General features: G+C 49.0%; 6 protein-coding genes across 6 annotated transcripts; 5 read left to right on the top strand and 1 right to left on the bottom strand.

Annotated features, from left to right (window-relative positions):
* Window positions 1-1,087: 1,087 nt before the first annotated feature.
* N7503_010850 (putative serine/threonine protein kinase) lies at window positions 1,088-4,673 on the top strand (the record flags this gene model as incomplete). The annotated part of the gene is made up of 2 exons (XM_057070396.1): window positions 1,088-2,153; window positions 2,194-4,673. The coding sequence occupies 2 exons, from the start codon at window positions 1,088-1,090 to the stop codon at window positions 4,671-4,673; spliced, it is 3,546 nt and encodes a 1,181-aa protein (XP_056917007.1).
* A 2,965-nt stretch (window positions 4,674-7,638) lies between these two features.
* N7503_010849 (CAZyme family AA3) lies at window positions 7,639-11,631 on the top strand (the record flags this gene model as incomplete). Its single annotated transcript, XM_057070395.1, has 8 exons — window positions 7,639-7,759; window positions 7,872-8,033; window positions 8,086-8,202; window positions 8,257-8,678; window positions 8,751-8,883; window positions 8,933-9,433; window positions 9,480-9,983; window positions 10,037-11,631. 8 exons carry the CDS (start codon window positions 7,639-7,641, stop codon window positions 11,629-11,631), a joined length of 3,555 nt encoding a protein of 1,184 aa, XP_056917006.1.
* Window positions 11,632-13,488: 1,857 nt separating this feature from the next.
* N7503_010848 (arabinogalactan endo-1,4-beta-galactosidase) lies at window positions 13,489-14,624 on the top strand (the record flags this gene model as incomplete). The annotated part of the gene is made up of 2 exons (XM_057070394.1): window positions 13,489-13,830; window positions 13,893-14,624. Coding segments are annotated over 2 exons (1,074 nt in total), but the record flags the coding sequence as incomplete, so codon positions are not given.
* Window positions 14,625-14,971: 347 nt separating this feature from the next.
* On the bottom strand, window positions 14,972-16,441 carry N7503_010847 (glycoside hydrolase superfamily; the record flags this gene model as incomplete). The annotated part of the gene is made up of 1 exon (XM_057070393.1): window positions 14,972-16,441. The coding sequence occupies one exon, from the start codon at window positions 16,439-16,441 to the stop codon at window positions 14,972-14,974; it is 1,470 nt and encodes a 489-aa protein (XP_056917004.1).
* A 1,255-nt stretch (window positions 16,442-17,696) lies between these two features.
* Window positions 17,697-17,966, top strand: N7503_010846 (uncharacterized protein; the record flags this gene model as incomplete). Its single annotated transcript, XM_057070392.1, has 1 exon — window positions 17,697-17,966. One exon carries the CDS (start codon window positions 17,697-17,699, stop codon window positions 17,964-17,966), a length of 270 nt encoding a protein of 89 aa, XP_056917003.1.
* Window positions 17,967-19,422: 1,456 nt separating this feature from the next.
* On the top strand, window positions 19,423-21,695 carry crzA (putative C2H2 transcription factor Crz1; the record flags this gene model as incomplete). The annotated part of the gene is made up of 2 exons (XM_057070391.1): window positions 19,423-20,653; window positions 20,707-21,695. The coding sequence occupies 2 exons, from the start codon at window positions 19,423-19,425 to the stop codon at window positions 21,693-21,695; spliced, it is 2,220 nt and encodes a 739-aa protein (XP_056917002.1).
* Between the last annotated feature and the right edge of the window lie 298 nt (window positions 21,696-21,993).

Raw genomic sequence — 21,993 nt, 5'->3', positions numbered from 1 at the left:
GACTGTATCAGTACTCTGAAGACTTCAGCCACAGGTTTATCCGTGTCCCAGCTAGCAGTTGGACCTGAATACGAGGAATGGAGAACAATCAGAATAAACCAGATTCATGAGCAATAGACCCATGGCATCTTCATACTAATCACGGGGAATCAGACATGATTCGCGTTCCTCGACTCCGGAGGTGGCAGTGCGCCAAGGTAGAGTCCTCGACGTAATGCACAAATTGCTCAAGGATAGATTAGATAGTATCAAGATCGCCACACCGGAGAATCGGCCGAAGCAGTGACTCTACTAGTACTAACTTAGTGAGTCTGACAAGCCCCACCACCCAGTTTCTGGTGTTAAGGTCCCTTTTTGTATCGGAATCCCAGAGTAAATTTACTTTTGAAGTCTTGTCTCTAAACTTTACTTCTGTTTTTGTAAAGCCGACTTTTTTTTTATTTTTTTTCTCGTGGGGCGCATCGTCATTGGTATTTGATTCTCTCTTTCCCTTGGCATCCGATCTTCGCTCTGCCCTATTACCCACTCCCAAACCCAACCTCCCTTTCCTCTCTCCCTTCGAGCTCCTCAACTCCCCTTTTTGGCCTTTTCTTCGAGGACTTTTGACATCCTTCCTTTCTGTGTTGCCGTTCATTTGGACACTCCTTCTCGAAATTGTTCGCCGGCTATTCCCTCGGTTCTCGCATTTCCTCCCCCTCTTCGAAAGCGTGGCCCTTCGAAATCGATTCCGACACCGCCTATTTATACCTCGAATCGCGCTCCTTAATTTGCCTTCCGGTCAATACCTGAGTTCCCCTTTCCTCCACGTGTAGGATCGGCCGAATTCCCTCGTGCAGTAGCAGGTCTACGATCCCTTTGGCGGCCCGCTGTCCGGTACACGGTTTCTCGCCCCAATCTGCCTTGATTTGCAGAGTAATGCCGCTTCTTTCGTGCGTGCCATTCGAGCTCACCAGCTTGTGAAGAATTTTTGTTTTCATTCAAGGCACATTTTGAGAAGGATGCTCAACGGGAACCTTAGTACCGTTTGCCCGCACACCTAAATCGTTCCTCTGCTCCCCATACATATAAACGCAACGGAATAATAAAAATGACGGAACGCGGGTCCTCTGTCCCTGGTCTAGAGGAGCCGGAGCAGGCAACTCGAAATGGCCATGGCTTGGACCCCAAGCCAACGCATCGGTCTGAGGATACATTGCAGGCCCTGTCATTATTAAACGACAAGCCAGAGCCTCGACAGGCTGCACAAACTACCACCAAGCAGGCTCCCAAATCCGCCGCCGCAGAAATATCCGAGGCACAAGCAACCCTCCGACAAGCTTTCCCTCACGTCTACGCATCTGGGCGAGCACCCTCCACCCGCTCGTCAACAAGTTCTTTACAGGCACTAAATGAGGATATCGTGGTCGATGTTCGGTCGGAACAAGGTGGGGTGGGACGCAGCCCTCGCAGGACCTCTCGACACTCCGAACACATTCCTGAATATCCCGTTTACCCCGACCAGTCCTATGCCTCCCTCCAGTCCCAAATCCATCCGACCTACCAGCTGCCGCATCTCGGGTCGCGCAGTTCCTACCCATCGCAGGCAGAGCCGACTCCCCGCTTCCCCCGCGTATCTCGTACGGCCGGGAACACCCCGCTGTCGAGCCCCGGTCTCTTCTCGATCAGGAGTCATCGGCACACCCCGTCTATGGGTTCGGATGACGGAAATGCGATTGGCAGCCCATTTCTTCACCCCACGCATCTGCAGCCGCCCAAGGAAACTCACACCGCCGAAGTGGATCGCGATCTGGTGACTGGGAATAAAGTCATCAATCAGTATGAGATCCTTGAGGAACTGGGACGGGGAGAACACGGCAAAGTGAAGCTGGGTCGCCATATCACCACCAAGCAACAGGTCGCCATCAAGATCGTCCAACGATACTCCAAGCGACGTCGACTCGGGAAGCTGGGCAATCCAGAAGACAAGGTGAAGAAAGAGGTTGCGATCCTGAAGAAAGCTCGGCATCCCAATGTTGTCAGTTTGCTCGAGGTGATTGATGATCCCAACCGGCAAAAAGTCTACATTGTGTTGGAATACGTTGAAAATGGAGAAATTGTCTGGCGAAAAAAGGGCTTACGAGAGATTGTTCATGTTGACAAGCTACGTCTGGAGCGTGAGATGGCTGGAATACCTGATACCCCCCGCATTCATAGAAGAGAGTCAGCAATTCATTCGGACGGCGCAACACCTACGCCGTCAACGACAAAGGGCCAGGGAACGGGTTGAAGCGCAGGCCGCAGATGCACAACAAGGGCCTATTCCCGCCTGGAGTCTGGAGCATGGTGCAGACTCCTCGGATGAAGAAGATGATGATGGGCTAGGGCTAGCAATCAGGCGGTCATCCACCCGATCGGTCGCAGTCACGGATTCATCCCCCAGTCAATCGTCTGGCCAAGATTCAACCCTGGCTGCTGTCGAGGGCACTATGTACGGTGCCTACTCAGATTATCCCTTTGAAAGACGATTCAGCACAGCATCCAGCAGCTTCGGCTATGCTCCGTCCGAGCCAGAGTGGTCTGCCGATGCGGATGACCTGTCTTATGTCCCCTGCTTGACCATTGCTGAGACTCGAAACGCCTTCCGAGACTCCGTCCTTGGACTAGAATACCTCCATTTTCAGGGTATCATTCATCGTGATATCAAGCCAGCCAACCTCCTGGTCACCAGCAACTATCGCGTTAAGATCTCCGATTTCGGCGTGTCTTATCTGGGACGGCCATTGCATGATGAGGAAGAGGAGCAACTAGGCGAAGGCGAAACTGATGCAACAGAGTTGGATGATGCCCGTGAGCTATCCAAGACCGTCGGTACGCCTGCGTTCTATGCCCCGGAATTGTGTTACACTGGTGATGACTTCCTGGAAACCATTGGGTCAGTGCCCAAGATTACAGGAGCCATCGATGTCTGGTCTCTGGGAGTTACTTTGTACGGCATGGTCTTTGGACGTCTCCCTTTCGTGTCAGATGACGAGTACAGCATGTTCCAGACCATCGTGAAGAAGGAGGTCTTCATTCCACGTAAACGTCTAGTCCCTGTTATGGACGAATCATTGGACGTCGCTCAGGAATCATATCGCAATAGCGATGAACTTGTCTACGAGGAGATTGACGATGAGCTATACGACCTGCTGCGGCGCCTGTTGACCAAGGACCCCTTCAAGCGCATTACTTTGAAGGAGATCAAACACCACCCGTGGACCCTACACGGTCTTCCCAATCCACGGGCTTGGGTGGAGGAGAGTGACCCAGGCTATCAAAGCAAGGGCAAGAGGATCGAGGTTTCCAACGAAGAAGTCACCAGCGCTGTCAGCAAGGTGCCATTCATCCAGCGGGTTCGCTCCAATGTCGCAAAATGGTTTGGCGGCCGGTCTTCCAAGGATAAGGAGAGTCGCAAGCGAACAAATAATTCCTCGGACACGTTGTCTTCCGTCTCGACCATAAGTACATTCGGCAAAACTCCGTCTGGTAGTCGCCGATCAAGTTTGAAAGGAGATGAGGACATTCGGGGATCCAAGTTCATCCCAGGAGAACATCCACTCGCTCAGAGTGTCACAGCAAGCCCAGTGGATGAAGTATCATCCTGGGGCAATTACTTCGATGATGCGGTTATACCCGAAATTCAAAAGACTGCTGCCGTCCCGAGTGTAACATCCCGACCCGGCCCTCCTCGGCGCGCCAAGTCCTCGATGTCTACTGCAGACTCTACAAAGACCGTCAAGCAGTCCAATTTCGACGCTACGCCGACGAACAGACCGCGAACTGGGACTCCGTCGATCATCGAAGCTTTGGGAACCTCCAGCTTTGGAAGTCTTTTCAGTGGTGCTCACCGCCGCGGCTCCCGGGGTTCTTATGGTAGCCGAAGCCGTCGTACTTCCCCGTCTGGCGATGCAATTGCTTTGGATGGAGACCGTCGGTCTGAACCCAGCCTTGCCGTGAGCAATGCTTCAGCAGTTGGTCATTTGCGAACGACAGGCTTATGGCATGCTGCAAGCCCTGCACCTTCTCGTGTTCCGGCTACGGCATCTGCACACCGGCGCAACCGCTCTCAACAGCTTACGAGCAATTCATCTGCAGAATCATTCCACCTCACCAAGGAGGCCCTTTTGCGCCGCAGAAGAAGCGACATCGAGCCCAGTGCAGATAATGCACTGGCTCCTCACATTGAAAGCGCGATGGTCTCAACCGACTCCCTCCACTTGCCATTATTGGCACCTCCTTTGGATCCCCAACCTTCTGCCGACCCTCCTCGCAATGGCCTGACTACTTCTACCCCCTCTGCTGCTACTATCTCTTCCTCCTCTGCCGATGACTTCACGAGCGGCATGTCTCAGAGCGCTTCTCATCCTAGCATTCCGTCTGTCATCTCAGGTGCTTCATCTCTTTCTGGTGATAGCTTTTACCAGTCTAAAGACAAAGACTCGGATGACTTAACGACGGTGCCTTCTATCCTTCGGACGGGTGAGACAATCAAAGCCCATCAAGCCTCCCCTCGCCCATCCGAGGAAGACGAGTCCAGATACTACTGTGACGATGAGGACGAGGACGAAGAGTCAGAAGAAGAAATTCTTGTGATTGGAAAGAAGAAGCCATCTACCAAAGCCCCTATTCCCACTGGCAAGAAAGCCAGCGCCTAATACCTGGGCATACCTCCCAAAACTCATCCCCTCCCCTTTTCACTGCTTCGACACTTCCTCTATCCGGCGAAGTCGTTGTACATCATTGCTTTTGTTCCGAGTCACTTCTGGACCATGTGGTATCCTAGAGCTTGTTGAGATACATTCTACATGGCTTGTACATATATACATTTCGCATCGGTGGCATAACCCACCCGTCATGATGCGAGGTCTCTTGCTTCTGGCTGTCTGGGATGGTGCCAGTCAACCCCGACTTGGCACAGCGTCACTCCATTATTTTTTTTATTTCTTCCGCGAGTTTGCTCTTGTATGGAAGCGCTCGGGTCTTTTTGAACACTCTACTTGTATGTAATGTTGACGTGAAGTGGGGTTCTGCGATCTCTTGGATTTCAGCTAAGGATGCCTGCATGATATATGAAGCTGAGAGGTGTGGGGACGCCTGTTGCAATGACAATTGATGAAAATGATTAATGGATCAAACTTCGAGTATACTTTGTAATACCCGGACCTGTGAATTACTACATGCGGTTAGTTTTGCCTCTTTTAGTTTAGCGCCCTAATCCCTCGTTCTGTAAGCTCCGTCTTTCATTGCTCCGGCATGAAAAGCTCGCCTTGTCCTTTCGGCCTCTTTCCTTTCCTCTATCGCTCTATCCTCTCTACCTTGTACTTATTGTTGTCCCCTCTTTTCCATTTCTGCCCCCACTGACCCTTTCGTATTAGCTCTGAGGCCAATGCACTACACCTTTTACACACCAGAAAATGCCGCTCTATCCAACGCTAAGGTTGTACTGGCCAATGTTGGCTACCACGCTATGTAATCACTCCCAGGAGCAGAAACATCGCCGTGGTCTAGGCCATAGTCTACTATATAGCTGGCCATTATCTATAGAAGCACTCATGAATCTGACCTCGAAGTCGTCGACATCACACTTAGCCTTGAAGCCGTCCCGTTAAGCGAATTAATCCCTTCGCGGACATGGTTTGCTATTTCAACGATATTAATTACTATCTTCGACTCTATATGGTCTTGACTCTTCACCACTCACTAGACTAGAAGTTACATTATATAGCTCCTAGCATCGTAGATCCACCCTTGGCCGCTTATTAGTAAATGCAATGGCACACCATTATTATCGTCATCATCGGTCTCTTAGATCTCGTCGTATCTAATCAGTGACCCTTAAATGCACACCATAGTGATGCTGGCTATGTAATAGGTAGGACTAGAGATAAATATATTAGAATTTAAGTATTAAATCTATCCTTTTATTATTAGCTTAATACTAAAAAAGAAAATAATAAATACTATGTAAGTTATACTACTTATACTAAGGTCTATTTAGCTAATAATTAGTCCTATAGGAGTATACTCCACTTTTATAATAGGAACTAGAGAAATTCTAGTCCCGCCTATAGGACTAAGGTCTAGTCTAGGCTTCGGCATGGGCCCGGCCCATAACTAAATTCCAGGGTCCAACCCAACCCAAAAAATACATGCTAGGCCCATTGGGGGCCAATGGGCCCCCAATGGGCACGCGTTTGCCTGATTTTGCCTGATCTTGACTGGTTTCTGCCTAATGGGCTCGGATGGGTGTTCCCATGTTCAGAATGGGTACCAATGGGAAGCATCAGTGGTGGCCCGTTGTCGACTTATCTAGTCTTTTGAGAGTCTGAGAGCCGATGACCTCTGCGGTTGTTATTGAACTCGATTGTATCTGATTTACGACTGGTTGATTCTTATCTTTCCATTTACGGCATTGCGCTCTCTCAATTCTCTCACCAACAGGAGGAAGGCACAATCTTGTCATATCGTAGGCCCACGATGCCGCCTCGGATCAAACTCCATGGGCTAATCGCCCATTAAGTCGTTCATTTGGCTTGTTCTAGCTGAACTGTCAGACAATCTACTGCATATACTAGCCTGGTTTGATGCTTTTACTAGCCCAAGGTGGCTTGGCTATGCTGACCTAGACTCAGCTAGAACATCGCAGTTTCGGCTTTTTTCCCACCGGTCGGCAGTTGAACTGATAATTGGATATAAATTACAGAGGACTGATCGATAGCCTGAATTAAGTGTTCTCCAGTTTCTTATTTGAAAATTTCTGGTTTATGTCCCTCCTGGGCTTCTCATCCGATCCGCTATTGATACTAATCTCGCGCCAAATCACCAAACTCGCAACATGACAGGTCATTCATGGCATGGAAGGCTGTCATGAGATGTCGATCTTGTCAGCACAAGGTTCATATGGCTGCACGGCTGAACGTCTTCAGTTTTTGTGGTTTGCCTTGCCGCTTGACAGTAGACTACACCAAGATACGAGGAGGGGCTTTGTCTTTTTGCAGATCGCTACCCCCGGCTGACATGCAGGAAAGAATTCTGAAATACTCGCTCCCTATCACTACAGCCTTCAGAAGCTATCCTGGCGGAGGAAAAAAGAATTAGGGCTTATGGGTATTCCAATTTCGTGGTTTAGATATCAATAAAAACCGATCAGATCATACATTTCCCATCAGTCTACCTCAACTAGAAATCTCAAGGTTCGCGAATGAAAGCTTATAATGCAAGGGGGCCCAAAGCGTGCAGGTTCAAATATAGCGCGACGGCCCGTGCGTGGCGAGCCTGCGACAATATCCGAGTAGAACCTACCGGAGTGTATCTGACTCTAACCATTCCTTCTACGTAGCAGCTCCGATGCCGAGGTCCAAAGTGACAAGCTTCCAGTGTTGAGAAGATGATCCATGTATCTGTCTGTTGCCATCTTGACCGTCTTAGATATCTCTGGCTGGTATCTCTTTGGCTGTGTCCATCTCCGGCGCCGCTCATTGCTCACAGATCGTTGAGCTTCTGGCAATCCTCTTGGTGCCTCACTTCTTCTTTCAGAAAAGGCATCTGAAGACAGCAAACATGTCAAATTATGGTCACAAAACGGATGACTATCCGAAATTGAGCCGCCCATTTGAATCGATGAGATCGGAGTATGATGTCGTGGTTATAGGATCCGGTTATGGAGCGGCCGTTGCAGCAAGCCGAATGGCTCGAGCAGGGAAGAGCGTTGCCGTGCTGGAGCTCGGCTGGGAAAGAAGATGTAAGTACACTTCGCGTTTCATTTATTGAATTCTTGCCGTTATGAGAGTATGGAAGTTCCATTGTTCCATTATGGGGCTGCATTGATATGTGTATGTTAACATGTAATCAAGCCGGTTCATATGCGCACAGCCTGCCTCAATGTCTCATGGATTTCAATGTCTCGGGAAAGTCTTCAAAAAACTCGTTCTTGTCAAAATGGGTATCACCCGGAAATCCCACTCGACTCTTTCAGTTATTTCTAGGGAATGGGCAACACGCATTCACCGCTCGAGGTACGTGTCAAGACTCAACCAAAATGGCAACATTTTCTGAAACGCACCAAAGGGCTCGGAGGATGCTCTTTGATAAATGCGGGTGTCTTCCTGAAAGCAGACGAAGACACATTAAGAATGAGTCCGTGGCCATCGGAGATCAGAAATGATCCGTCAGTGCTGGATGATTGTGAGGCGCCTGTTTTTCGCTAAATGTTGGAAATCTTACAACTAATGGGGACAGACTACTTGCGAGCTGAAGAGATGCTACAGCCTTCCACATATCCTGAAGAGTATCCAAGTTTGAGCAAACTCGAGCATTTGCAAGAAGATTCCAGACGACTAGAGACAGGGGAGAGCTTCTACAGAGCACCACTCACTACATTCTTCCATAGTGGTCATAATAATGTTGGTGTACCAATGTACGCAAATACGGGGTCAGGTCATGAGTCTACTGGCCTCAACGACGGCTCCAAGAATTCGGTAGCGACAACATATCTTGCGGATGCCTGGAATTGGGGCGCCGAAATATTTTGCGGATGTGAGGTCAGGTATGTGGAGAAAGACGTCCATGGCAATGGGTACATCATCCACTTTGCATGGCATGGGAGTGGCAGATCTGTTTTCTCAAAATATTTCAAGGAACAGCTTTTCTGGGTCAAGGCAGTAGGTACCAATGCAACCAAATTCTTTTCGGGCCACTGAAAGAAACTTGACATACTAACATCTCATCATTAGACAGATTTCTGTTTCTTCGGGGCTGGTACTATGGGTACCACTGAGATCCTGCTCAGGTCAAAGAAGTACGGCCTGCAAATGTCTCCGCTCGTTGGAAGGAATATTTCCGGTAATGGTGATATGTTGGTATTCGGTATGCCTCACCGGCTACTTCACATTACTCACATCTGATCTCGGTCTAGGATACAATGGAAAAACCGATGTCAACGCGATTGCCCGCAGATCTTCCCACGCGATCAAGGCCCCAGGCCCAACTATCACTGGAGTGATCGACAACCGCCTTGTTGGCCCCGCAGATAGTCCCCTTTCCGGATATATTATTCAGGATGGCTGCATCCCTGAGCCGATGATCCCAGTGATCCAAATGATGTTTACCCTGCAGACGCTCAGAGACCAAGTCAAGTGCTACGTGTCAAATCCTCTTGAGGGTGGCAGAAGAACCTTGGCCTCTTTGAAGTCCTTATTATTTGGCCCATATGCACGTGGTGGAGCATTGCAGCGGACCTCAACATATCTCGTGATGTCTCATGACAGCAATGAGATGACCTTGACCCTAGACAGTGATCAGCTTCGGTTGAAGGCTCCCTCGGAAGGTCGCTCTGAGAACTCCAAGAAGATCAAGAAGTTGTTGAATACTTTATTCGGCTTTACACAAGCAAGCATGGGGTTCTCATACTTTTACGGTAAGAATTATCGATACTGTCGAGGGTCCAAGCTAACTCAGATAAGGCCGCCACGAGGAAGAAGTTACTGTTCATCCACTTGGGGGAGCCAATATGAGCAGCGATGGGAAAGGACACGCAGGCGTGACTAACCATCTTGGAGAGGTCTTCACTGGCAAAGGTAGCGAAGTATACAAAGGACTTGTGTGCTGTGATGCCTCCATCATTCCAACAGCCTTGGGTGTGAACCCGCTCGCGACAATAACGGCTCTTTCAGAACGTTCTGTCGAACTTGTTGCCCAGGACCGTGGGCTTTTAATTGACCTTGAGACCAAGAACGGTGTTTTGAATACCTATAGCAAACCCAGAGTCTCAAGGAATCCACAGAATCACAGTGAAACTACGAACATCAAATCGAACCCTATAGGGTGGCAGTTTACCGAGAGTTTATACGGGATCTTTCGCATAAAATCGAGAAAAGAAGGTTCCGGGCGCTCCGATGAGGCCAGTAAGGGCTCATCCTGTGCCATGCGGATGTTTCTCACAGTAGACCTCTGCGAGCCTCAAAAAGGTAAGAAGCAAGATAACATATCGTGACCTCACGCTTATAAATTACGATTCTAGGGTCAGGATATCAAGGGACATGCACTGGAACAGTGTCATGCTGCGCACTATCGGCATACACGCTAAAGATCGTTGATGGGACTGTGAAATTCTTCACGTCGATAGAAGAAAAGGCCGAGTCATCGAGCATCTCATACCAACTACAGCTTCTCTCAGTAGAAGGCAGGCAATATTATCTTGAAGGCCACAAAGCTATCAACTCAAACATGGCATTCTCTGTCAGAAAGACTTGGGAAGCCACAACTACAGTCAACTTCAGCATCACTCGGCCCGATGGGGCAAGATTTGGGTCAGGGGCCCTTCATATTTCTTTGCTGGACTTCCAAAAGCAGATTCGAACATTTTGGCCGACCCAACCTCTGACAGTCGGTCTGTTCTGGGCTTTGATAAAATTTCTACTCTCTTTTGTGCTGCACGTGAGCTTCTTCTTTTTCAGTCCCTTCGTTCCAGTGCGCTTTCCTCGGCCGTCGACTAGAGAGAACATTCGTTCAAAACAAAGGATACCTTCAAGATCATGCAAGATCAAAACCATAGATGACGTGCATGTGCTACTTGAGATTTATGATCCTCTTCCTTCGGAAGGGGAAGGTACTTCGGAAGACAGGCCAACGCCTCTACCAATTCTGCTGCTTCCAGGTATCACCGGCAAGGCGATGCACAATCTTTACGCCTTGCCATTCTTGCGTTGCAACTTGATCGATTATCTCACAGAACACGGACACCGGTGTTACGCGCTTTCACCTCGTTGGAGTGCTGATCCCTCCGTGGCTCAAAGATCCACCGTTTTCGACTGTCGCCTTGACGTTGCCGCAGCGGTCGATTTCATCCGAAGCCGGGAGACTCTGAAGCCATATGTGATAGCCCACTGTCAAGGCTCCGTGGCCCTCGGCATGGGACTTCTCGATGGGACAATATCCAGCAGCGATCTTCTCGGTGTCACTGCAAACTCCGTCTTCATCAATATGGTCTTCGGATACTGGAACGCGGTCAAAGGGCGGACTACTCTCCTAATACAACTATACGAAACCATCGCGGGCAGTTTCTTTCCGATCTCCAGCAGTGCCCGAGATGCCATCTTCCAACGTTTACTTGATGCCCTACTTCGTTTCTATCCCGTGGGAGATAAACGAGATCGGTGCACATCCACGGCGTGTCATCGAACATCTTTTGCCTTTGGACTGTTATGGAACCATGAGAACCTTGACGTGGGTATTCATGACAATGTCCATCAGTTCTTCGAAGGGACCCACACCAAGATCATGAAGCAAGTAGTCCGCATGGGAACACGAGGGGGGTGTACCGACAATGCATCTCATTCTCTTCTCAACGATGAGAACTTGCAGCGCCTACAAGGGCTACCGATCCTTTTCATTTCGGGAACGGAAAATCAAGTCTTCGAACCCGAATCGACACTGAAGGATTATGAGTTATTGCGCCGACGGTTTGGGGAGAGGTACTATCGCAGATTCCTCGCCGAGGGGTATGGTCATCTCGATCCTATTGTCGGAAAGAACGCTGCTGAGGATGTTTATTGGAGGATATTGACACATCTCAGAAGCTGTAGTGAAGACGGGGAGGCGGTGGGAGCTAAATAGAACCTCTGGACATCCATAGCATGTGATTCGGCCGAGCAATATATCGATGATCTTTGGTCATTTTTTGCTCTACGTTCCTTAGCAAGCTCTACGGAGTATTTAGTCCGTCAATTACCCTACAAATAGTATCTTAGTGCGTCAGCGGAAGGACAGACCGGGGTTGAATGGGGTTGAATGGGGTAAACTGTGGTGCCCCCCGGTTGGCAGTCAATGATTCCAAGGTTCGTTGATCAGATTTTGCTTCCTTCTTGGTTGTACAAAAGTCCCCCATTTCAGGTACTAGGGTGCTGCATATGCAGCAAGGGTAGGTATGATAGAGATATGATAGGTAAGACGCCTCATGTTCGTCAAGATCAACGCTAAAATTCAGTGACAGACCACGTGTTAGGGAGACCTTCTACGCGGTTTCGAAGAATCCAGGTCTCGCCGTTTTCTCCTTTTGGTCACTATATCTTTTGCGGTAAGCCGATGCTTTTTATGTATATGTTCCTGGCACGTCTCGTGGCTAAGATGACTTTTCACCACAGAGGGAATAAGCATGGTCCTCCTTTGATCCAATCCCTTTCCCGTTATACCAGTAGTAGGCTAAGCCTTGGCGAACCTCTATTCGCGATCAGACCCCTTTAAGTCCTATAGGAGTTCTATTAGGGCCCTATAGGCCCCTGTTTAGGGGTATTGATTTTATAGGGTAGGGAATGGGGCCCCATTACCAAAGCCTAGGTTAATATCGGTCTATTATTGGTGCTCCTTACCCTAAGCTGACTGAATGAGTGGACTTACTATTTAGGAAAGCCAGGATGAATGACTGGGAGTAGAATCTAGAAACATGAGCAATAAGGTTCGCGAGGTCGATTTAGGGGTCGGGGATAGGAGATAATAAGAGAAGTAGGGAAGTATAAGGACAGCAAGAGAGGGGGGAAAAGAAGCATTTTATAAGCGCCCGGCTAGGTAGGTCGAGGAGGGAGGGATTCTAGATAGGACTAAGAGGGGAGCCATTTTCGGCGTCGTTTTAGTCGCCAGTGGAAAAGGGAATGACTAAAGGCGCTGGGTGTAAAATAGTGATGGTGCTGGGGGCGGTGAAGCGCCGGCTCCCAAAAGTTACGGGTAGAAAGGCGGCCGTTCAGGCGTCGAAAGCTGTCATTTTCGTCGATTTCACAGGTCCCCATATTGTTGTAATACTAAATCATCTAAACCATTGTCTCTTATCGGCTAGGGTATGATTCCCTTGCTCCATTCGTTTATCCCGGCGGGGTGACAATAAATCCTCTGCATGTTGGCCCCATCAAGTACTGTCCCCAACCTCGCTTATAGAGCTGCTCAAGCCTGTATCTCAAATTCCACCAATGAATTTCATGGCCCATTATTCACGGAAAGACATAGTGGGGAACAAAGTTGGACCTTGTGAACCCGGATCGGCAAGGGCGTCCACGCGAAAACAAGCATGGCACATCAATCCTCCGGCAAGAAATCAGGTACAAGTGACATGTACTGCGTACCGGAGCTAGCATTTCCAAGAAGAAAAGAAGAGCCACGTGCGTCATATAAATTAAAGATTAGACAGGGAAGCCAAGCCACCTCCTAGATCCCTTCTCACAACGATCCCTGAAGTCCCAATCCCCACCCGCCGCACCATTAGACGGGCGTTTCACCGTACGTGCTAGTCCCAAGCAGGATGTTCTCCGGACAGGGACTATGACAGCTGGGATATAGTCTAAAGCATAATCGGGGGAATTTTTCCGCGTCGGCTGAAATGGAAAGTATAGAAAGGCGAGGATGTCTCGCAGAGTTGGACGGTTTTCTTTCAACCCACGATCGCATCTCACTATCTATTCACTGAGAAGGCTCACAGGCTGAGTGCAATCGCCCATCATGCTTTCATTGGTTCTTCTTGCTTCCCAGCTCCTCGTTCCTGCAGTGTTCGCGGAGCTGTCCCTTCGTGGAGCGGATATCTCCTCCCTGCTCATCGAAGAGGAAGCCGGTATTTCATACAAGAATTCAGCCGGGACAACAGAGAAGCTGGAAGTGATCATGTCGGATCTGGGAATTAATTCCGTCCGTCAACGTATTTGGGTGAACCCAAGTGATGGCAGTTATGACCTCGATTACAATATCGAGCTTGCAACCAGAGTGCAGGCCCAGGGTATGGGAACTTACCTTGACCTGCATCTGAGTGATACATGGGCGGACCCAAGTGACCAGGTGAGCAAGTCTCAAATGAGGATACCTACCTTACTGCAAGAACATCCCTAACATGACCAAAGACAACCCCGACTGGATGGTCCACAACCGACATCGACACCCTGACTTGGCAACTATACAACTACACCAAAGAAGTCTGCAACACTTTCTACGAAAACGGCCTCACAGTCGACATCGTCTCAATCGGAAACGAGATCACAGCTGGCCTCCTCTGGCCACTCGGCGAAACACCCAACTACGATAACATCGCCAGTCTCTTGCACTCCGGCGCCTGGGGCGTAAAGGACTCAGACCTAGAGACAACACCCAAGATCATGATCCACCTCGACAACGGCTGGAGCTGGAGCGAACAGGAGTACTTCTACAACGAGGTGCTCGCTTCCACCACTGACCTCGTCTCTTCCGACTTCGACTACATGGGTATCTCCTACTACCCCTTTTACAGCTCATCGGCTACTCTCGCGTCGCTGAAGACTAGTATGACGGATATGTACGCCGCATACGGCAAGGATATCGTGGTTGTCGAGACCAACTGGCCTGTCTCGTGCCCTGATCCTGCGTATGCATTCCCAAGTGACTTGGCATCGATACCGTTCTCTGTTGCTGGACAGGAGACGTACTTGGAGAAGTTGGCGGCTGTTGTTGAGGCTGTCACCGGTGGATTGGGTATCTATTATTGGGAGCCTGCTTGGGTGGGCAATGCCGCTTTGGGTAGTAGTTGTGCGGATAATTTGTTGGTTAGCACTTCCAATGATGAGGCTTATGCTAGCTTTGCCACATTGGGAGAGCTTTAGGTAGCTCTTTTTGGTAGTGAGAGCTTGTGCAGGCAGATTATGAAAATGCATTCAATGTTTACTTTTTTACTATTCCTCGACCTAAAACCTGTCTACACTGCCGATTACCGAATGAAATGGTATTCGCCAAGAGAAACTGTTAGTCTTATTCATGTACAAATCTGCAAATTTACCGCATGTTTGGCACTATGAGAATAAAGTCAACTAAAAAGGGTTGGTTCGTATTCAACTAGATGCAGGAAGACTAAGGTTGAACACGATCACAGGATTTTGTTCAATGAATCTCTTAGATTGTGAATTGAAGCCCCAGCTTGAACATATGGACTCTCATTCATAGCTTTATCTTCCTAGATCTGCACGCCATAAATCTCAAATGTCTGTACAGTATCACTCGGAATCGATACCGAGATCTTCTTATCCTCAATAACCACCCCGTCGCTACTGGCGTACAAATTATCCCCAGCAGTATCGGTCAGCCAGCTACTAACCGCCGTACCATCATCGGGAATTTGAGAAAAGGCCGAAAGATCAAAAGTAAAAGTCTGTTCATCATCCCAGTTCGCCGCAACAATAACAAGCGTATCGTTGCTCTCATTAATAGCTGGAATGACATTGCTCGAAGTACTGTTGAGAATCTGCATTCCAGAACGAATATGCCGACTGAACTGCGCCAGCATATAGTACTTGGTAGTAGCACCACTAAGTGTATCAGATGTGATGTCGCCATTAATGAGTCCCCAGTCCGAGGAGTCAATAGCCTGCCAGTGTACCCAAGCATTGGGCTGCAGCAATTTTATATCCATCATGATTACTTGAACGAGTGTCGCGCCGGTACTGTCGCTGTCTCCGTATTCGCTGTCCCAGAGTTCTTGTCCAGCGCTGGTAGCTGCAGCGCGGAGGTCAGAGCGCGGTCCGCTAAGAGCTTCGTAACCGTGTGTGTTGACGCGTCCAACATATGCTTTTTCGGTTGCTTTGGTAATAGTGTCCCAGCCGTCAAGGGCTAATTCGAAAGTGTTCTCATCGGAAGCAGCGATGATGGTGTTGTCCAACCCACGGGCCTTCATTTCCTTCGAAAGGATGGGAATCAAGGATGCTTGGGAGGCGGCATCAAAATGACATCCCTCTTGGGTACCGGTGGACACCCACCAGCTGGAAGATGGCTCATTAAATGCCTCGATCGAAGTAAAGGTAAGTCCCCAGTTCTCTTGGGCATACTGGGCAATCGTAGAAAGATAAATCGCATGATTCTGATACTGGGACGCAGGCAGGTTGCTTCCACCATCAGAAGCACCACTTGGATTGAGGTTGCTCAGTTGCCACCACATAGGCGAGTTGGAGAAGAGCTCAAATGTATCTGCACCTCGCGCTTGGGCATTCAGCATCATAGTGCGCTGGTTTGCATCCACGGTCCAGTTCCAGCTAGAGGAGCTAGGATTGGTACTCAGCCCATCCAACCAATATCCTTCTATCTGCTTGGAGGCGGGGATATTTTCGGATGCGACCATACTCACGGTGCCGTTAATGGTATTCCATGAACACGCACCAGCATTGTATCGCAGGATATTCAATCCCAAACCAGGCAGCGTCTCGCTACCAGGACTCCAATAAGTCGAATCCAAGCTGAAGACAATATCTACAAGGTCCTTTCGGTCCCCGAATATTTTAGCCCACCAAGCCAGAGATACGCCCCAGCCATTCCAGGTCTCGGGGTAAAGGTCAGTCGTGATGGTTGTTGACTGGTCTGCTTGGACGGAGGATAGACTGAGCGCCCACAAGAAAACTGTGGGAACTACCAAGCGAGAGAATACACCAGGCATGATGTACCATGTAATGTGAATAAATGTTCCAGCCTATGACTCTTGTCACATCCAAGCCCGTCTGGCCGTTGGTACTTAACAAGCATCACGGATAAAAAACCCCAGGAAATCAAGTTTGAATATGCAGCTCGGGAGAATAGTATCCGACCATTAGCTCAATGCCGGTTAAATGGAGTTCGATGCAACCTTGAAAGGAGGTAGCAAGGTGGTGAAGCAGGCACAGTGAAGATCACTTGAGGAAACCTTGTTTTTCGACAAATCAGGCAACATCGGAGATAATGTGGGGTAAATATGGGTCATGAGATGCAGAGTACCTGGAGAATCTACAACTAGGTATCACCATGTATAGAGTACAAGCATCGAATCACTTATTCTTCTATCACGAGTCATGGTTCACGTCCTCTCTTCCTCTCCCATGTCTGAATTAGGTAATTTGTTGCCTTAGTTAAATGGCGTAAATAAACGAGGTATGGGTGCCGACACCCAATCTCAGGTGTCTAATTTACACTCTCTCTGCACCAGCTAAAATCCTGGCATTGGACTCAAGAATGACGACCAGGACAGATCATGGCTTTGATCTATTGGTTCCAGCACACTATGGTACTGGCGACAGCCTTGTAATGAGTCGACGCGCAATACCACGGAGCATGTTCATCAGAGCAGGGAGCAAAAGCAAATATGTCGTCAAGTTGACTATATTGCTATCAGAGAGGGATGTGGAAGAGAACAAGACATTTTTACTGGCTTTGGGGCCATCACTCGACACCTGATCAAGTATGCAAAAAAAATAGCTGTTAATGCAAACGAGTACTAATGTACATAATTCCCAGACATGTGGCAGACTAACATGCTAGGCAGTTACGACAGATAAGCCCCGCCCTATTTCAACTTTTGATTTCAAACTTTTGATTTCTTTGATTTCTTTCGATCCCATGCACATATTCCATACATTCTCCGTCTAGAAGGCAAAGGTAATTTGGTACGATTTCAATTTGACTTTAACTCTATTTGAACTGCAGACTAACGCACAATAAAAGCCATGACGAATCTTTCAGAAAACAGACTAGTAGAGCAGTTATTCCTGGATTACCCTATTCAAGCTGTTCTCAACAAGTGTAGAAGATATAAAGCAGTCGAGCCTTGGGCTAGCCTATACGTCAACGCGGTACGCGAGGAAAGGTTCGGAGACGCTATATGGGCACGCTATCATATATGTGGAGATGTGGAGAACGGAATCGTTCGCGGCTCAGACAATATGACTGTTCTCGAAGTTATAAAGGAGGATGCGTTGGGCTATAGGGTTGGCAACCCGGAGGGTTACGCCGAGGCTTTGTTGTTCTATGCGAAATCCTGTAGTGCCGATGGGCATGCTGATGTGTTGGAGCTCATTGCCAACCTTCCGGAGAGTGACATTGCTCGAGTTCAAGCTGAAGATGAAATTGAACAAGAGGAGCAGAGACAGGCTGAAAGGGAGGCAGAAGAGGCAGAGTCCTCGGGGCCGGAATGGGAGCGAGCTTGTTTGTAGCTACCGAATGCATAGGGGTAAAGATGTTTCTTTAAATGATTTGTGAATACATACATATTTTCATTGGCTATTTTCATTGGCTTGGAATTTAAATTTCTAGAAGAGATGGGGTCGCACCGGGAGGCAATACATGCCCATGATGATGTACTACGTAATGCGGATAGTGGAACCGAACGCCGGATCGTCATGACGATTGCCCTCAGTATTCGAAAAACAAGCGCATCATCGCATATGTGAATAACTAGGTCAACTGATTATGAGTATTTTTTTTTTACTACACAAGTATGAATATCAATTTTGGTCGAACCTTGGAACCATACTACAAAAGTCCGAGAATCTCCCGGCCGAAGGGTGTTTAATAGCCGGATGTGCGTAAAATGTGAATTCTGAAAAAGACATGTCGAATAAACTACTAGTCGAAGCTAGCCAAGCCAATTGAGCTAATTAATATTAAACTTAGACTTTTAAGTATGGCTCCCAGTTTATGGGCTATTTTGATATGGTCCTTTTGTCGCAAGTTTAAGAATAAGCAACTGTCAAAGTTGAAACTGAAACCCCCCTAGTTGAGACTAGGGGAAGCTACTCTAATTCCACAAAACGTCACGTAAGGGACTGAATCGCTAGGCAACGAGGAAAGATAAAGATAAACATGCCGAATCTAGGCAATGGATATTTTTGGCACCAGGCAAACATGAAACATGCAAGGCGGATTTCTGTCAGTCTGCCTTGGGGTGTTTTCCCCCAACTTGACCCCTCCGCGGCTAAGCCTGATTAGGGATAGATCTGGTCCAATCACCACTAACCATGGATACCTTTCAGCTGCGTGGCTGTGCAAAAGAGAACTAGGACATGTATGCATTAGCCGTAGCCCACATCTCCACTTGCAAATTGTCGGAAGAACACCCTCCAGCGTGAATCTGCTGGTCAAATCATGGGTTTTGGATGCCTAAGAAGGTCAATCTTGCGTGGTTAAGCCTTTTAGAGGCGCGATTTAAAAATAGTTGCCGTATCTGTTATCAGGGTGGGGAAGAATCTCCCGCGAGGTATAGATGATCCATCCCAGGTTCTCACGTCAAAACCCTCTGTAAGAAATTCTTCGGTGAAACACGATTCCCCAGTTTCCTGGGAAGTGGGCCAAAGCCAAACACACTTTAGGGCACCAACTTGGAAGGGAAATACGCTTTCTTGAGACCCCAGACCGCCTTCTGCACGTGAAATCATCATTTAATTCATCACCTCGTTTCCCTTGAGGATGCGCTCTCGCTGCTGACAGTGCGCGTGTTGTTGTTCTTCTCTGCGAATGTTCCGCCCTCACCATCCCCGCTCCTCCCTGCGCTTCCTATCCGCCGCCCGCTTTGATCACACCGACTTCGCGCTTCCTGCCCTCCGCGAATCGCTTCCACGCCTCCATCCGGCGCCTAATCGCTAGGTTGGGCACCATATTTATTCGATCAGTATGGAGTCTCATGACCAGAGCCAGGGCGCGGGCGCGTCGCCTGGAGACTCCAAACATCGTAGTGTGAGCCCATCACCCCACTCGCAGCACTATCTCGATCCGACAGGACTTGGCCTCGACCCCTCCATGACATTCGCGAACCCTGCTTTCCAGAACCCGAATCATAATGCGGGCATGACCGGTACCGACGCGTACGGCTATCCTTCATATCTCTCTGCTCCTCCACCAGCACAGAGCCTTGTTCCACCTGTCGATCAACCCTTCCTTCCGAACATCAACACTGGCAATATCCCCAGCTCGCAGTCCTTCGAAGCAAGCCTGGTCAATCAGCTGGATCACACTTCCGGCTTTCGCCCGCCAGATGGAAACTACAATCTTCTCAATAACCCCTCCGACATGGACTTCGCCGCCTACAACAATCACAGTCCTAATAGCGGCTCTGCGGAGTATGACTCGTCTCTGTTAATGGACCCCCACATGAACCACCGGCCACAATCGATTCATCAAGCAGTCAATCCCGCCGATCTGGTCAGCCCCATCTCAAATCCCTCCGCGTCGTCGCAAGATCAACAGCAATCATCACCCGGTCCCATGTCCCCTCCGGGATCTACACCAGGTACTTTTTACACCCCTCAGCATTCGCGACATACCTCGTTAGATCCGGCCACTGCCGCCTACCTGAGCGCGCAGTCCAATCAAGACTGGCAGTCGGTTATGAACCATACCTCTTTCCAAGGTCATCGTCGAGCACCATCCGAAGTGTCAGAAGTGTCCTCAGCCAATCACTCTCCATATTTATCTCAACATGAGTATGAAGGCATTGAGAATAATGCTTCTCCCTCATTGGTACCGCAGAATGACCCTGCTTTATATGACAATGCGCTGGGTATTGAGCAATTCACACTGTCTGAGCAACAGCAACAACAGCAGGGAATCAGTCCACTCCATAGTCCGTATATTTCACCACAGCTCATGCCGCAGCAGGGGGTGGAAATGGTTCCACATGTGCCGTATCTGTCCCCCAATCTCAATAATCAATTTCCTTCTGCACCGTACGGCATGCCTTCAGATGACATGATGAATGGCATGAACGGCGGCTCTGATATTGGACAAGCATCTCAGATGGCACCACCATCAATCAATGTGGAATTCGCTCCCCCATCACGAAACTCAAGCTTTGGCCCCTCCAAGCCAGCTGCCGACTTTGACTCTTTGAGCCCTCCAGCAATGCGTAAGTTCCATATATCATTGATTGTTAGTTTTCGATTGCTAAATCCACCCCAGGATCTCGAGTGCGCAGTAAATCCGACCCTTACGCGCACCCTGCCTCTCGTTCAAGATCTCCGGCTGCCTCAGCAACCAGTCTAGAAGCTCATGCGCCTACCTCGCCACGTTCGTTATCACCTCACTCACGGAGCAATCCTGGTTCGCGCGATGCATCTCCGTCACGATCGAATCGCCGCCTTTCAACTTCCTCAATCGAAAGCCGCAATTATATTTTGGATCTGGCAGACCCCCAACGCCCGGGTGCAGTGTCTGGAGACTCTAAGCGCGTTCAGAAGCATCCCGCTACGTTCCAATGCACTCTCTGTCCAAAGCGATTCACCCGTGCATATAACCTGCGCTCCCATCTTCGAACGCACACAGATGAGCGACCTTTCGTTTGTACCGTCTGCGGCAAGGCTTTTGCTCGACAACATGATCGAAAACGCCACGAAGGACTCCACTCAGGTGAAAAGAAGTTTGTTTGTCGGGGTGACCTCTCAAGGGGCGGTAACTGGGGCTGTGGTCGCCGATTCGCGCGTGCAGATGCTCTAGGACGTCATTTCCGATCCGAGGCTGGGCGAGTTTGTATCAAGCCACTCCTTGATGAAGAATCCCTGGAGCGTGAAAGAGTCCTCTTGGAACATCAGCAACAGCAACAACAACAGCAGCCATCTGGTCATCTACAGCCCGTTCCGCAGCCGCTGGTGATGCCAGGTGTTCCCGGAATGGATGGACAGTCAGGTAACTTCGTCCTGCCAGCAGCATTGCTAGCTCAGTACCCAGCTCTCCAAACTCTCCAGTGGGATCAGATACCTGCTGCGGGTGATGACCCCAGTGACATCGGTGGCCATAGCAGCTACGATGCCAGTTCCGGAGGCGAGTTTGGCTTCGATGAGGATGACTCGGGCATCAGCAACGTATCTGGCATGAGCGGTGGCTATGCCAATAACCAACCTGGCATGTACGGAGTTGATCCTGGATACCAGGAGCAAAAATGGAGTGGATAATGGCGGGAAATTTAACCTCTATTCACCTTTCACACCACTCATGAGAAAAGCACCACCCTCGTGAGCATTCTTGCATCTTTTGACTTGTGCCTTTATTTATGATTCTCTCTTTTTGCGTGGAATAGAGAAGGTTTGGCGTTGAGATATAGGTTTGGAGACTTCAGGATTTTGTTTTTTTCTATTTTTCATCTTTGGCTGGACACGAGGGGTTTGGCTTTTATCTGATACACCGACATTTGTCGCATGCGATTGTCTTTTTTAGCTTTTTTCACTTCTACTTGGTTTAGGCCATTCGTTT

The sequence above is a fragment of the Penicillium pulvis genome (assembly GCF_028828015.1).
Source record: "Penicillium pulvis strain IBT 33274 chromosome Unknown scaffold_8_segment0_segment0, whole genome shotgun sequence".
Lineage (NCBI taxonomy): Eukaryota > Fungi > Ascomycota > Eurotiomycetes > Eurotiales > Aspergillaceae > Penicillium > Penicillium pulvis.
This window is presented reverse-complemented; position numbering and strand designations above follow the sequence as displayed.